This window comes from Trachymyrmex septentrionalis, unplaced genomic scaffold (genome assembly GCF_001594115.1).
Source record: "Trachymyrmex septentrionalis isolate Tsep2-gDNA-1 unplaced genomic scaffold, Tsep1.0 scaffold20, whole genome shotgun sequence".
NCBI lineage: Eukaryota > Metazoa > Arthropoda > Insecta > Hymenoptera > Formicidae > Trachymyrmex > Trachymyrmex septentrionalis.
This window is the reverse complement of record NW_017305180.1, coordinates 4,945,157-4,958,710: the sequence shown is the minus strand read 5'-3', so window position 1 is coordinate 4,958,710 and position 13,554 is coordinate 4,945,157. Positions and strand designations below refer to the sequence as shown.

The 13,554-nt window shown below is 30.9% G+C and overlaps 4 protein-coding genes across 12 annotated transcripts in view; 1 reads left to right on the top strand and 3 right to left on the bottom strand.

The window, feature by feature from the left end:
• The window catches only part of LOC108747737 (kinectin-like), a 16,196-nt gene extending 14,874 nt beyond the window's left edge, over positions 1–1,322 (top strand). For all 7 annotated transcript variants that reach the window (XM_018485422.1, XM_018485421.1, XM_018485418.1 and 4 more), the window contains one exon: positions 1,182–1,322. In XM_018485422.1, coding sequence (XP_018340924.1) covers positions 1,182–1,202 — 21 coding nt within the window. In that variant the 3' untranslated portion in view covers positions 1,203–1,322. The remainder of the gene's footprint in view (positions 1–1,181) is intronic.
• Positions 1,323–3,318: 1,996 nt separating this feature from the next.
• Positions 3,319–6,334, bottom strand: LOC108747715 (integrator complex subunit 11). Of its 2 annotated transcripts, none has more exons than XM_018485381.1 (5): positions 6,271–6,334; positions 5,377–5,627; positions 4,840–5,262; positions 3,934–4,758; positions 3,319–3,827 (listed from the first exon to the last, which is right to left on the bottom strand). In XM_018485381.1, exons 2-5 carry the CDS (start codon positions 5,623–5,625, stop codon positions 3,537–3,539), a joined length of 1,788 nt encoding a protein of 595 aa, XP_018340883.1. In that variant the 5' UTR covers positions 5,626–5,627; positions 6,271–6,334; the 3' UTR covers positions 3,319–3,536. The 2 variants fall into 2 exon arrangements, with proteins under 2 accessions (XP_018340883.1, XP_018340882.1); XM_018485380.1 differs by having other exon boundaries at positions 6,218–6,281.
• A 628-nt stretch (positions 6,335–6,962) lies between these two features.
• Positions 6,963–8,779, bottom strand: LOC108747718 (tubulin-folding cofactor B). The gene is made up of 6 exons (XM_018485384.1): positions 8,420–8,779; positions 8,212–8,355; positions 7,995–8,082; positions 7,732–7,923; positions 7,583–7,655; positions 6,963–7,504 (listed from the first exon to the last, which is right to left on the bottom strand). Exons 1-6 carry the CDS (start codon positions 8,537–8,539, stop codon positions 7,387–7,389), a joined length of 735 nt encoding a protein of 244 aa, XP_018340886.1. The 5' UTR covers positions 8,540–8,779; the 3' UTR covers positions 6,963–7,386.
• A 1,481-nt stretch (positions 8,780–10,260) lies between these two features.
• Positions 10,261–13,242, bottom strand: LOC108747716 (sentrin-specific protease 1-like). 2 transcript variants are annotated; one of them, XR_001939257.1, is made up of 3 exons: positions 13,012–13,242; positions 10,548–12,389; positions 10,262–10,471 (listed from the first exon to the last, which is right to left on the bottom strand). XR_001939257.1 is itself a non-coding variant. In XM_018485382.1 (2 exons), the coding sequence occupies exon 2, from the start codon at positions 12,319–12,321 to the stop codon at positions 10,615–10,617; it is 1,707 nt and encodes a 568-aa protein (XP_018340884.1). In that variant the 5' UTR covers positions 12,322–12,389; positions 13,012–13,242; the 3' UTR covers positions 10,261–10,614. The 2 variants fall into 2 exon arrangements, 1 of the variants encoding a protein (XP_018340884.1); XM_018485382.1 differs by having other exon boundaries at positions 10,261–12,389.
• Between the last annotated feature and the right edge of the window lie 312 nt (positions 13,243–13,554).

Here is a 13,554-nt window from a genome sequence, read left to right as displayed (position 1 = left end):
TATATATATATATATACAAGAAGAAAATTTTTGTCAGCACAAACACTAGGGTAAAGGGTACACTGCGCGAGAAAAACGATGTTTGTTAAACTGATTAATCCCTATAACAATTAATTATTTTTGATAATATCTAATATGATTTTATTGCTTTCATACATCATCCATTATTTTTCTTTTTTTAAATAAATTTTATACGTTAAGTATTAAATATAGTGTGGCATCATCAAAGGTTACTATAAATGTTTGCCTTTTTTAGTGTTTTATACATGTATGTTTCATATGTTGTTTTCTAATCGAAATATTTTTCGTCGCTTAATTGCAATATACCTCTAAAATAAAAAGTAATCAGAATCTGGAATGCTACTAACAATAACGGTACAATAATATTGAATATGTATATGTTAATCTAAAATTAATCAGATTTAATTGATGTAGATAATATAAAAGCTAATGTATTAATATTTTTTTATACTTATTGTTTACTTCTTTTATTTGTTATCTGTTATATGTGCTGTTAAGTAGTATCTATATGTTGTAAACTGCTTCTTAGCATGAAATAATTGGACTTTTTCATTTACTTATTGCACGACTAATATATCTTTTTCATAATTGCTTTCTAATGTAAGATAATGAAATTTTTTTATTATTTATCTACTTACAATGTACTATTATTATTATTGTGGTTTTTTAATTTAAGATAATGGATTTTGGATGTATAGTTTTATGCAATTAATTGCAGCATGGTTAGAAAGCATGTATTTTTGTTTAATTGTATATTAGATTTAGAAGAATGAAAGACAATGCAGAAAATATCTTTTTATTAATAAGAAATATTTAGTAGAGTATATAACGTATTTCTTATTAATAATTCACATTATTATGTGCTATCTTTCACAGATTTCAAATTGTTCTTCCTGATTGCTTTATTGGATAAATATTGAAATTTTGAAAAATTTAATATGTAATATTTTGTTATTTATTATTTATATAATATTTGTTTTTATTTATTATTACGTATAATAGTTATCTATCGTACTCGCAAGGGAAGAATAAATACATAGGATATATGTATACATATATATATGTGTTGTGTTATATATATTTTAATATATATTGTCAATTTAGTATGTTACGAAGAATTGGCAACGTACTTTATTCATTCTATTAATGTAATCTTTCAGGGTGGTTCAGGAAAAAAATAACTTCGAAAAATAAACTACGCTAGTGCAGTGCGAGTACTGGTGGTTAAAAAGATGGGATACGCAAATGCTAAAAGCGAATGCAGCATTGCTATATAGGTATAAATGGCATACTTTGCTACTCAGAAGACTAATATAAAGTGAAAATACTACGGATAATGTTTATTGTAAAAAAATATCATATTTTATTATGTGGAGAAAATATAAATAATTAAATTCGTAGCGATTAAATGGGAAAACTTAAAATACTTGAGTATGTGATGGTTATATAATTTATAATTACAAATAGCTATGATGTAAAGGTTATCAAAATTGTAGATCATCGATATTGTTTATAGAATCTGATAGCTATAACAATTTGTAAATTTTAATTCTGTTATAAGACGTATAAGGACATAAAAGAATATTGAAGAATATGTTCTTGCGACGCAAAAAATTGTACAATTAATTAATTAATGGATTCCATGACTTCATGATTCATTGTGTATAACGATATTGATTCTGATATTATTTCTGAGTCATACTGTTATTAGTGTTTAACATCTTTTTTCTTTTTTTATCATTAGACGCATGGACCAGAAATTATATATATATATATATATATAAATATATACATATATATGCATAATATGATATAAAATATATATAGCATTTTTTGTTATCAATAGCGAACACAATACACCAAATTTGTAAAATGCAATCTTCATGTTCCATTGTATACAAATTCAAATTTGTTATTCGTTTTACGTGCAATAAGGAAGTAAGGCGAGAGTTTGAACGAGCCAGTCTTATACATATATATACAAATGTTAACTGAAATTAATTGCGCCCAACAATTGTATTGAAAACAACTACTGCATACTTGAAACGGATTTTCATATAGTTCACTTACAGACTTTTATTATCAGATCTAAGAATATATTTAACAAGTTCAAGTTAACATACAATTTTAGGGGCATTTAAAAAATTATGCTTGCAATCATTTATATTCGTATTTAATTACGCTTTAAACAGTTTATTAATTGGACAAGCCAAAATGTTCCGTATTGTTGGAGTAGTTCTATACTCTAGTAGAACTTCGGAAATGATTTTTTTAAATACTTGCTTGCATGAATATTTAAAAAATACTGTGTTAGACGTTAATAATACACTTAAAGAGTTCTTTGTTCACTTGTGTAATCGATTGGTTGCATAAAAAAGAATAGTTATTGTACTGAGTTTTGTAAGAGGCATGTATGTTTAGTACACTGCGTACTTATTTACCGTTTTGTATCTAGAAAGCATATTCATAGTTAATAAAAGTTTACTGTTTTACTTGATGCTGAATGTTATGCAATCTCGAAAAGTTTTTCATTTCATAACATTTTTTTATTTATTAACATGGTGAATAATACCTTTAAATAAATATCCATTTATTGATGCTGATACATATGTACAATATATATAGTTAAAGTATAAAATATGATATACATTTTGATTCATCTATCGACTAGTTTAAGTAATTAATTCTAAAAGTTGTACTTTCAGATCAAATTTAATAAGACTTTGAAACTAACATTACCATTTTTTATTTATTATGAATTATCTTTTGAATTATCTATCTTGAGTTATCGATAAACTATACATCATTTTAAAAACGATAACGTTTAATGATAGGGCGCTATAGCTATTATTAACAACTGTTTTCACAATATATAGCAGAGCTAGTAAATTTCTGCAATTTTGGTCAATTTTATAATTGACTTTTATCATCTTTATTACTTGCATCTTAATAAGCAATCGAAATGATTTTTACAAGATGAAGGGATAAGCCGGTCTCATTTAAAAATTAGACATCTATTTAACAACTCGTTAAGATGCAAGTGGTAAAAAAAGGCAATAGATATCATCTTTGAGGAACAAAGATTACAGATATTTAGTAGATTCATTATATAATAATAAAAAATTATATTATACTAAAATTATACTACATATTTATATACAGCATATACAGCATTTCCGAGCAATATACACACTTACTTCCTTTTTAGGATGGATATCTTACAGATAACTAAAAGAATGCGTGACAGGTATAATATTTTTGATATTTAGTTTTGTAATTCTATATATTTGTCTCTTATTCTATTCAGGTAAATACAAACGTCCAAAACATAAAAAAAAATATTGTATAACCGTCATCTAATGTTTAACATAATGTGTTATTGGAAAATATATTTTTACCTCCATTAGCGTCAAGTTGCAAAATAGATTTACAATCGTTCATTTAATAGTGATAATGTAAACCACATTTCAATATCACAGGTCGAAATTTTGTTTAACAATAATTTGTCCGTTTCTTTAATTCAGCATTGTTTGCAGAAATCCAAGAATATAACTACCTAAATCTTCATCCTGATTAGTCCATGAAACGTAAACACTCTTTTGGTCATCTTCATCTCCTTCCACCTTTACTAAAACAGACTCGACTGATATAGAACCGTCCGTTAATTGAACCGTCCATCCGGATAGTCTTTCTTTCAATGGTTGCAATAGTTTTAAGGTAGTAGCTTGCGCTGGACCGGGATCCCTTACTTGTACAGTAGATGTGAATCTGACCACATGTTTTGTGATACCTGCAGCTTTTGCAACCTAATCAAATACAAAAGCAATAATCAATGCATAAAATAACAACTGTTATTTCCGATAAAAAGAATAACAGTCACGAATTAAACAGTTATTATGTGGAAGATATTACCTCATCCGCATCTACAAGACAAACACCATCTTCTCTCAACATCAGGACACTGTGAAGCAATCTCCGTCTTTTCGGATCAGGCGGCAAGGCCGAGTATCTCTTTGCTTCGGCTTTCAGCAATGCTAGAGAAGCATCTACGGGAACTTTGGATGTGGTCGTGATAATACAAGTTTCGCCGTTTGCAGGATTATAGCAACTAACGCCGAATTCTTGTTTGATTTTCTCCTTCAAATATTCCATCTTAGCGAATTCTCCATGCACCAGCATAACATTCTTCGGTTCACAATACTGTATCAACTGCATTATTCCTTTTGCATCAGCGTGAGCAGAAAAGGACATGTACTCCACGGCCATCTTTACCTCCACGATCTGTCGATTCTCGAACTCTATTCTTCGCGTACCGTTTAAAACTTTATGCCCCACGGTACCTTGTACGCAAAAACCTGGCATGATAACCATGTTGGACTCGTTAGGTGCCCATTTCTTAAAGATCTGGAGAGAGAGACCGGCGTGTAACATTCCTGGCGTAGCAAACACCACCATCGCACCTGGATTATCGATATACGCTTTATCAAACGGTTTTATGTGCTTAAAATCAAACATATTCCGTTGTACAAACGTTTTTTTAATTTTCTGATTAGTCCAGGTGATAAACATTTTATAATAATTGTTGGCCTTTTCGGTTAAACCAAGTGCGAAATAAACTGGTACTTTCAGATTCATTCTTTCCCAATACGTTTCCAAAAGTATACACAGTTCTTGGGCGCGACCGAGAGCGAATACAGGAATCAGCACCTTTCCACCTCTGTCAATGCATTCATGTACCTGAAACATGATTTTAACTTCTCAAAAAAATTGTCCAACATGAATTAAATTATTACCAATAATAATAAGCCGAAAACATACTTTCTTGAGGAAATCTCTTTCCCTGCATCTTTTTGAATCTCTAATCGTGGTTGCATATGTTGATTCTGAAATTAACAAGTCTGGCCTGCATTTGTCTATCCATGCAGCACCTAAATGCCGATCCGGCGTCATATTATAGTCTCCTGTGTATACAATAGATTGTGATCCTACACGAACCCAAAACATGGCTGCACCGAGAACGTGTCCAGCATAATATGCTTTTATTTCCAATTCTGAATCTACCATGACGGATTGATGAAGCGTAACAGCGATAACTTTCTTCATGCAATCCTTTATCATTTGTGATGTGAAAAAGTTACTTTCGCCTTTACGCTCAACTGCAACCTTTCTCATGTCTTCTAATAAGATTGGCGCAATAGCCTTAGTTGGATGTGTCATATAAATTGGTCCAGTGTAACCTACCTGTATATTTTAAGAATAAATAAGAAGAAATGAAGATATGCAAGAAAATTGAAAAAGATACAACAAAGATAAAAAAAAATAATTATTGCAAAATAATTCTTGATGTTACGTTACCATCTCTGTAAAATATGGAAGAGCACCGCAATGATCTAAGTGAAAATGAGAGATAATGACACAGTCGATATAATTGGTCGCAGGTCCTTCTGGAACTATATAGGAAAAGTCTGGGAAGCGTCTCTCATCATTGAATCCCATGTGCATTCCACAATCCAGCATGATATTTTTGCCACCCATGGAGACAAGAATACAACTACGCCCAACATCCTGTCCAGCACCGAGTGGTGTAATTTTTATATCCGGCATTTCTGAAAAGATTAACAAAACATAGTATTATTTAAAACTTTAATGAAATAATCATATTACTTCTAAGGTAATGTTATTTGTTATTTTAATGTCCAAATGACATCTTTAATGTCACTTTTACGTCAAAATGACAAATGTCAGATTGTTACCTGAGTTATGTATACATACAATAAGATTTGTCAAGCATAAAATAGAAAATGGATGCTTATGAAACAAACGTGTGTACGTGTCTCAATATTTTTTTTACTGTAAATTAACAAATATATCTTTTATTTTTAAAAGAGCATCCTCTCTTAAAAGAGATTGACAGTATCAACTCGAACATGTTAATATCGTTATACCGCTTACTTAAAGCGATATCAGTTATTTGACTAATCTAGATCACAACAAATTGTTTTCTGAATTATAATCTTATTGTAATAGAAATAAAGGTTATTAGGATTAGGTTAGGCTTAGCGAAAGAGCGTTGCCAAGCATTATTAATGCACCGGTTCGTAAGTGCACAATGAATAAAACAGTTATTATATGCACACAGATCACAGTTGAGAATTAATGAGCAGATTAATATAAACATGTATCGAAAGTTGATTACATTTTCTTCAAAAATTATCAAGATCTCTCTCCTCTACACTTCTTAGCGCATACCTATTACACCGGATTGAAAATACAAAGACGAAATTTGTTTGCACTTTGCGAGGCAATCTGGACAACTTGATAAAAAAAAATTTTTTTCCTAGATAAAAATCCTAACCTTAAAAGGTTATCAGCATATGTGTTCCAAAACTCATATAGGCTGCGTTCGAAAACATCACTCGAGTGTCTCCGTGTATCATCTTATCCTTGTTTAACAATGGGTGAACAACAAGGATAAAACAATACGCGGGGGCACTCGAGTGATATTTTCGAACGCAGTCATATTCTGTTATCAAACGCAATCGCGCGCAGTATAAATTTTCACTACACACCGTTGTCTTGTTTTAATTATTCCGGTCTAATCATTTTTTTGTTATAAATATTTGCGTAAACAAATATTTCACAAGCGATACTCTATATACAAGAATGATAGCGTAGTAATTCGAAGTTATCTTTAATTCCTTTAAATTACATAATGCACTTATACATAATATAAATTTATATACAAATATTTTGTATATATTTCATCATATTATTCCAGATGTACAAAAAAGCAATTCAAATTTGTGGTCGTAATACTATGATTAATTACCTAATTGTAAATACTATATAATAGAAATTTCAGTCTATTTGTTTAACATAGCTAGATAATAGTATTATGCGTCCTTGGGATTGAAAAACTATATAATTTCCAAATGCTTCAATTTATTTAAGCAATATCAGAATGTTCAACATTACATTTAATAAATAGTATTCGCGTTTATATTAGTGCGATTACAAGGCTGATAAAATCATAAAAGTATATAAAGAAGATAACACTGTGTAATAGATACTCACTACGTACATCTATTATTTGATAATTATATATCGATATTATTCGGCAATTATTGTTTTTCAAACTTATTGTTGTCGCGCTGTTCTTTCTTAACTGTTATTTATGATTTCAGGTTAAAGAAACACATCTCATTGGCTGGCGATTAGACGATAAAGTGATATGAAAGAATACAAAATTTTTATTTGTGTGAACTATATTTAATTTAAAAATTATTGTATATCTAAAGCACTATCTTGAGTTTTCAAATTGCCAAGAAAAAAAAATAGAGAAGAGATAAAATAATTATGTGCGTTTTACAGTTCTTCGTCAAGATTGAAGTCCTCCTCTGGAAAATCTCCAACTTTTACATGCGCTGGCTTCACAAAACCTCCATATTTTGGAGCACATTCGAAATATTTTTTTCCACCGACACTATCAACAACACGATAAGTGTAAGAAGGGAAGAAAAATATTCAGATATCGTAATTAAATGGAATTAAATATATTTACCTCCCATCGTTCTTGCCAAGAGGCTCATCATATTTAACACCGATCCACCAGCCTTCTTTAAATTCAGTTTTACCTATAAACATTTATATATTAAAATAATAAAAATACTTTTAATAAAAATACAATTATGAATATATTAAGATTCTGACCAACATATAAGATAGTAGCTCTTCGCTTTGGCTGATTTGGGATAGATACTTCACAACGGTCTCCAACTTTGCACAAACTAGCTAAGCATTCCTCTGTTTCTTCTTCCAGTTTCTTCTCTTCTGCTCTTCTTTTCATATCTTCCTCATTATACTTTCCTAATTTATTCTTTTCTAGGAATGCCTTAACAGTGTCTGTTCAAGCATAAATAAAATACGTCTCATTCATCATTTAATTTGATATAAGATAAATATATAAGTCTCACCTGTTTTTTTGGCATATTCTTCCTCAGATATCTCAAACTTTTTCACATGATTTAAATCTTCTGTGGTACATGGGAAATTATCAATAACCTGCAATTTTCTTATATTTTATTTGCAATCTCACAATTTTGTACTTATAAATACTTGAAGTAGTTTCAATAAGACATAAAGCTTTCATATTATAATTTCTGTATTATGTTGTAGTATCTGTATATTTACATGTATCCTCATTCCATCATCTATTGGATATGATCCCAAAAGCCGTTGTTCTTCCTCCAATCTACAAACGAGCTTGTTGTTCTTGTCATAAACTTCAATGGTCATTGTAATTGGGTTACCACCAGTAAGAAGCTCCAATTTGCCCTATAATTTTGTCTTGTAAATTTCTATGTAGAAGAAAATTTTGGAAAAGAAGTGCTTTGCTTACCTTAAATTCATGGACGGTTATACCTTTTTGAAATCGACGTTCCACACAACACGATTCCTGACCAGAATTTGTGATTGATAAATTCACAAAGTCGGATGTAATCACGCTGCACGAGCTCATTTTATTTAATTTGATATACGATATTTGGCTACTACAGAATATAGGATTAAATGATTTCAAATGTTCGCGAATCTCTTATGTCATGTTTCAGATATTTCAGAATACAATTATAATAAATCTAATTTATGCAACTTTATTTTATATATAATTATATAAAATAAATTAACACCTAATATTTTGTACTCGCGTTAATTGCAAAACATGTAAACAAGCAACACTGACAGAACTTCCGAAACTTCGGCGAATGTCACAACATTATTGTTGAAAACAGAGAGAAATTCAGAAACCTGAGAGCGATCGGAGCGATCATTCCGGTTTTTAGTTGTGACTACATATATTATCGACATTGCTGATAAAGTAGTGTCGAAATACGATGTGGTGCGAGTCTGTGCTAAATTAAATATTTATATGTGGAACAACATGCTACGTTTACAAATTGTAAAGATAATATGCATATATAATTTTATGTATATCCTTACATTTACGTAATTTTTATTTTGCTACAGCCTACATGATCTCTACTTTAGATCTGTTTCTTTCAGCTGTATTTTTTATTCTTATCTTTTTCTTTTTTTTAATGACACGTTGACTTTTGAATACAAAGCATGTCAAAGTATAAAATAAACACACGTTATAAAAAATAATTTGTAAATAATATTTAAAAATGCACATTATATAACATTGATTCTTATATGCATGAACTTCTTCATAATTTTTCTTTTATATTGTTATTTATGTTTTATAAAAGTCTAGAAAAAAATAAAGAAAATTATAAAAACAGCAGGAATAATTAAGTTATATTTTTAATTACGTATTTCAATATTATGATTTGTTTTAGAACTCAATCAAATAACAGTACAATGAATATTTATTATCAATTATTTTATATACACATTTTTTCTTTAAGAATGTATACACATATGTGCATCTGTATACGTCATTGAAATTAAAGAATTGGTCTTCAGGCAATTGCGTCTTAAAGACAGAAAAAAAGAGGATAAAAAAAAAGGAGAGAATAGAAAAATATCTATTTATAAAATATTTCACGATTAAAAAATTAGATTAAATAGATATTTTATCTTTGACACTATACTATAATAATTAGCTGCATGGATAATAATTTGAGGGATAAAAATAATGTAAAAATAATGTCTTTGTCAAAATTCATCGAAGTTATTTATTTGAAACTCGTATTTAAGCTGATTAAATCGATACGCTTTTGTTGTATTAATGTGCATCATAAACAAAATATCAGCAGTAATTACTTCAATTTTAATTTTATACATAAATTAATTCCAAAATAAAAAATATACAAGACAGTGAAACTGAAAATAATGTGGCTGTACAGTTGTGGACAAAAGAATTGTCTTTCTTTTTTTAATTTCATCTTTTACAGAACTCGTAAGAACTCGTAAGAACATCCTTATAACTTTTATACAATCTAAAACTCGTCGAAAAACAAAAATATTGTAATCCTTTTATCCACAATTTGTTAAAAACAAAACTATATATTACCGTTTTACTTGTACAGCAGAAAAACGTTTTCATATCTATGTATAGCACATGTATATCTATATTAATTTGTTTACACTTTATTCCAAAGCAATTATAATTATTATACAAGATAAACGCATGTCTCTTTCTTCTCTCACATTGAGTCTTAAAACAGAAACATGCTTTTAAGAAATTGAATTGAGATTTTTCATTATTTTTTTAATGATAAAGCACACAATTGATTGCAGAAAGGACATTAGGAAAGTTTCTCCCTTTTTCTATTCTTTTTTTTCCAAGAATAATAGGTGATATTTGTGTTATTTTCCAAACAAATTTTCTCCAATGAAGAATCTCCGACAGTGGTTTGAACTTAGTACCACGTCTCTCTTTAGAACAGTGGTAGACAAAGTGAAGATCATGCTGCTGATCGCCAATGTCCTGCGAAGACAGGGTACGTGAAGAAGAATTCTCCAATGCATTAAACTGCTTGAGTTTTATTACAATATAGCTTTACCATTAGTTTGAAGCTCCTCGCTAACATTGGCCATTTTTTAATTTATTGAAGCAGTAATTGATGCTTCTTACAAAAGTTTACCCTTCAATATCTCATAAACCATTTTGTTCCTAAAGTACGGCATATCATCCTGTGTAAACGTTATCTTCTTATTTGCGCAGGCATATTCGGCAAACATACAAGAGAATACGCCACAATCGCTGCCATTCATCTGTTGTGGAATGTTCTTGGCTGATTGCAATTTCCAGTCGCTCATATCATAAGATTGTTTCTTTTTGTCTAAACTCTCATCCTGTAAATATTGTTTTAATGTGGCTAAACATTTTGGGTTACTACCGCCCATACTGTCATAATAAACAATCGATTTATTCCTGAAATCTATTATTGACATACACCAGTGAATGTCCAGATGTATCGGCACAACTACAAGATCCTGCGCGAATATGTCTACTTTTCTGGTCCATCGCTTCAGAGACGAGTGACCACCCGATAGAAGTTTTGGATAAAAAAATGTATTCATTGCGTGCACCTTTGGATACTTGTCGGAAGACGTGCCTCTGGCAATTAATAGATTCATATAGAAGTTTATTACTTCATCGTTTAGCCAATTTAAGTCGGCTAGCGTGCAAAGATCTTTTCGCGTGAGCCTTAGACCAAAACCTTCTGCAAGAACCTCGCCTGGAGGACATGGTATAATGGCGCTTCTCACTTCTTTCAACATCTCATTGGTCAACGTCGGCAAAGCTGGCTCTTCCTGCTCCTCTCTATCATCTAGGACAGCCAGGTATAATTTCATAGAACGTGCCAATTGTTCTTCCAGAGCTGCTTCTCGTGCATATCTATTGTGCTTCGACAAGACGCATGTCATCTTCTTCAGTTCTTCAGCCTCTCTGTGCCGTTGCTCAATCCGTTCGTTGTATCTCTTAGTAACTTGCGGGATAAAGTCTTGTCTCATGACGGGTTTCGCAGCTAGCTCGTCACGCAATGAGTTAGTTGCAACAACTTCGACAGGTAACTTTGGCGTAGTTTTCGCTAATCCACTGGTACTGGGTCTATCAATTGTAATTACTCTATTGGATTGCTGATACGCCGTAATACCTTTCTTGCAGTAATTTAAAGTAGGAACTTTTTCTTTATCTGTCCTAGAATAATTTGACATGCAAACTCTATTATGGCATGACGTCGATATTTTAGACAAGTTAGCGACAGATGATTGAATCTTGCTGGATGTCATGATTTCTGGTTGCTTTTCTAAGTCGATAACTTCTATGGGTTTGCGCGCAGGTTTATCTGTAAATACCTGTATCCTATTTGGAAACAGATTTTGAAGCATTTCTTCATATTGATATTTCTCTTTTAATTGATTAGTTTTTGATAATGTGGGAGACTTGTGATAGATATCCGGCATCCTATGTTTGTGATGAAAAAAGTGCTCCGTTGTCGGTTTATTGTGATGCAACATAAAGCAAGTAGACTTACAAGTGGGAGTTTTGTAATATTCGAAAGATTGCGGTTGCTTCTTATGAGTACCGTTCATCTGTGCGCATGGTTTTATCGATGAGCATTTCTGCTCACCCATGTATATAATATCATCGTCATCACTGTCATCAATGGTAAAATACTGTTCCATTGTACGAGCTATATTACAATTGGATTTAAATTTCTTAGATGTTATATATTCTTCTTCAAAGTTACAGTCCTCAGCTTTCCGTTTCTTAGAACCTTCATCTACCCATCCGAAGATCTTCTTCAGAAAATCAAATATTATAGACATGGTTAACACATGTATATATCCTGATCTTATTATTGTCCATTCAACATATATTACTAATGTAGCTCAATCTAAAAAATAGAAAAATAAATTCTTACATATAATGTATTTGTATTGATTATTATGTACTCATTGATATAAAGCAAATATAAAACTATATAGTAAACTTATAATATAACTAATATAACTGTATCATACAAAATTATTTCCAATTGAAATAATTTGCTTGCACTATCCTGTACTGATGCACAATAAAAATAACTTATAATTGGAGTAAAATATGACTGAAAGATACACAATTTTACATTGGAGAAAAAAAGAGAAAGGATAGAAAATACTATAGAAATATACCACAGGAAAAAATTCAGCTACACAACCTTAAACATAACTTAACATTACAAAAACATAGCGAAAACATATATTTTGACCGAAAAAAGGCACCCGACGTGAATGTCATTGCATTTTAACGAAATATACATACACGAAATGACATTTCATCGATCAAGGGATTTCTACTACACACTCTTGAATTTAGATGTTTCTTTATGTTTAAAAATCTAGAAAGCACCAGTGCGGAATAGCGCAGCAGTCGAATTCATTATAAATTTTTAATTATGCAAACGTATACGCATCGACGTGACGTAAAATTAACCTCATCGCGCAGCATGCGACACCGTTCCGGTTGATGCTTACTTTCGAGAATTGCGTTGAATTCACCGTATGTGCCACAGCAGCTTAACCCTAAACCCGGATGAAATTTTTTTGTCCTGCCTCTCAAACGTAAGATTTGTCATCCATAAACCGTTTAATTTGGCAATATCACGAACATAACCCAGCGATGGCGTATTCTCTTATTCTCTACGTATCGCGCTCAGCACCATACATGACCATACTTTGCAAGGTTGCAACATTTATGAGGTTGAAGCAGGCTGACCACTCCCGCGCATTCTTTTTTTTTCCGAGACTACTCGAGCGTTCTCTCTCCCTTTTTAGCTATGTGACAGATCTAATTTGATTAATTTCGGAACAAAACGAGGGAAAAGCTGAATTTCGAATAACAAAATTATTCCGTTACTTTGCGAAAGTAGCAAATGATTAATGAATTATTCTTGATTTTTTTGTAAGGCCCTGCGCACAATAAGAATAAATAAAGAATTAGGAATAAAGAATAAATGATTTTAACCTATCAGAAATCGGATACATCAAAATACACAGTTTCTGTGATGGGTTGAAATC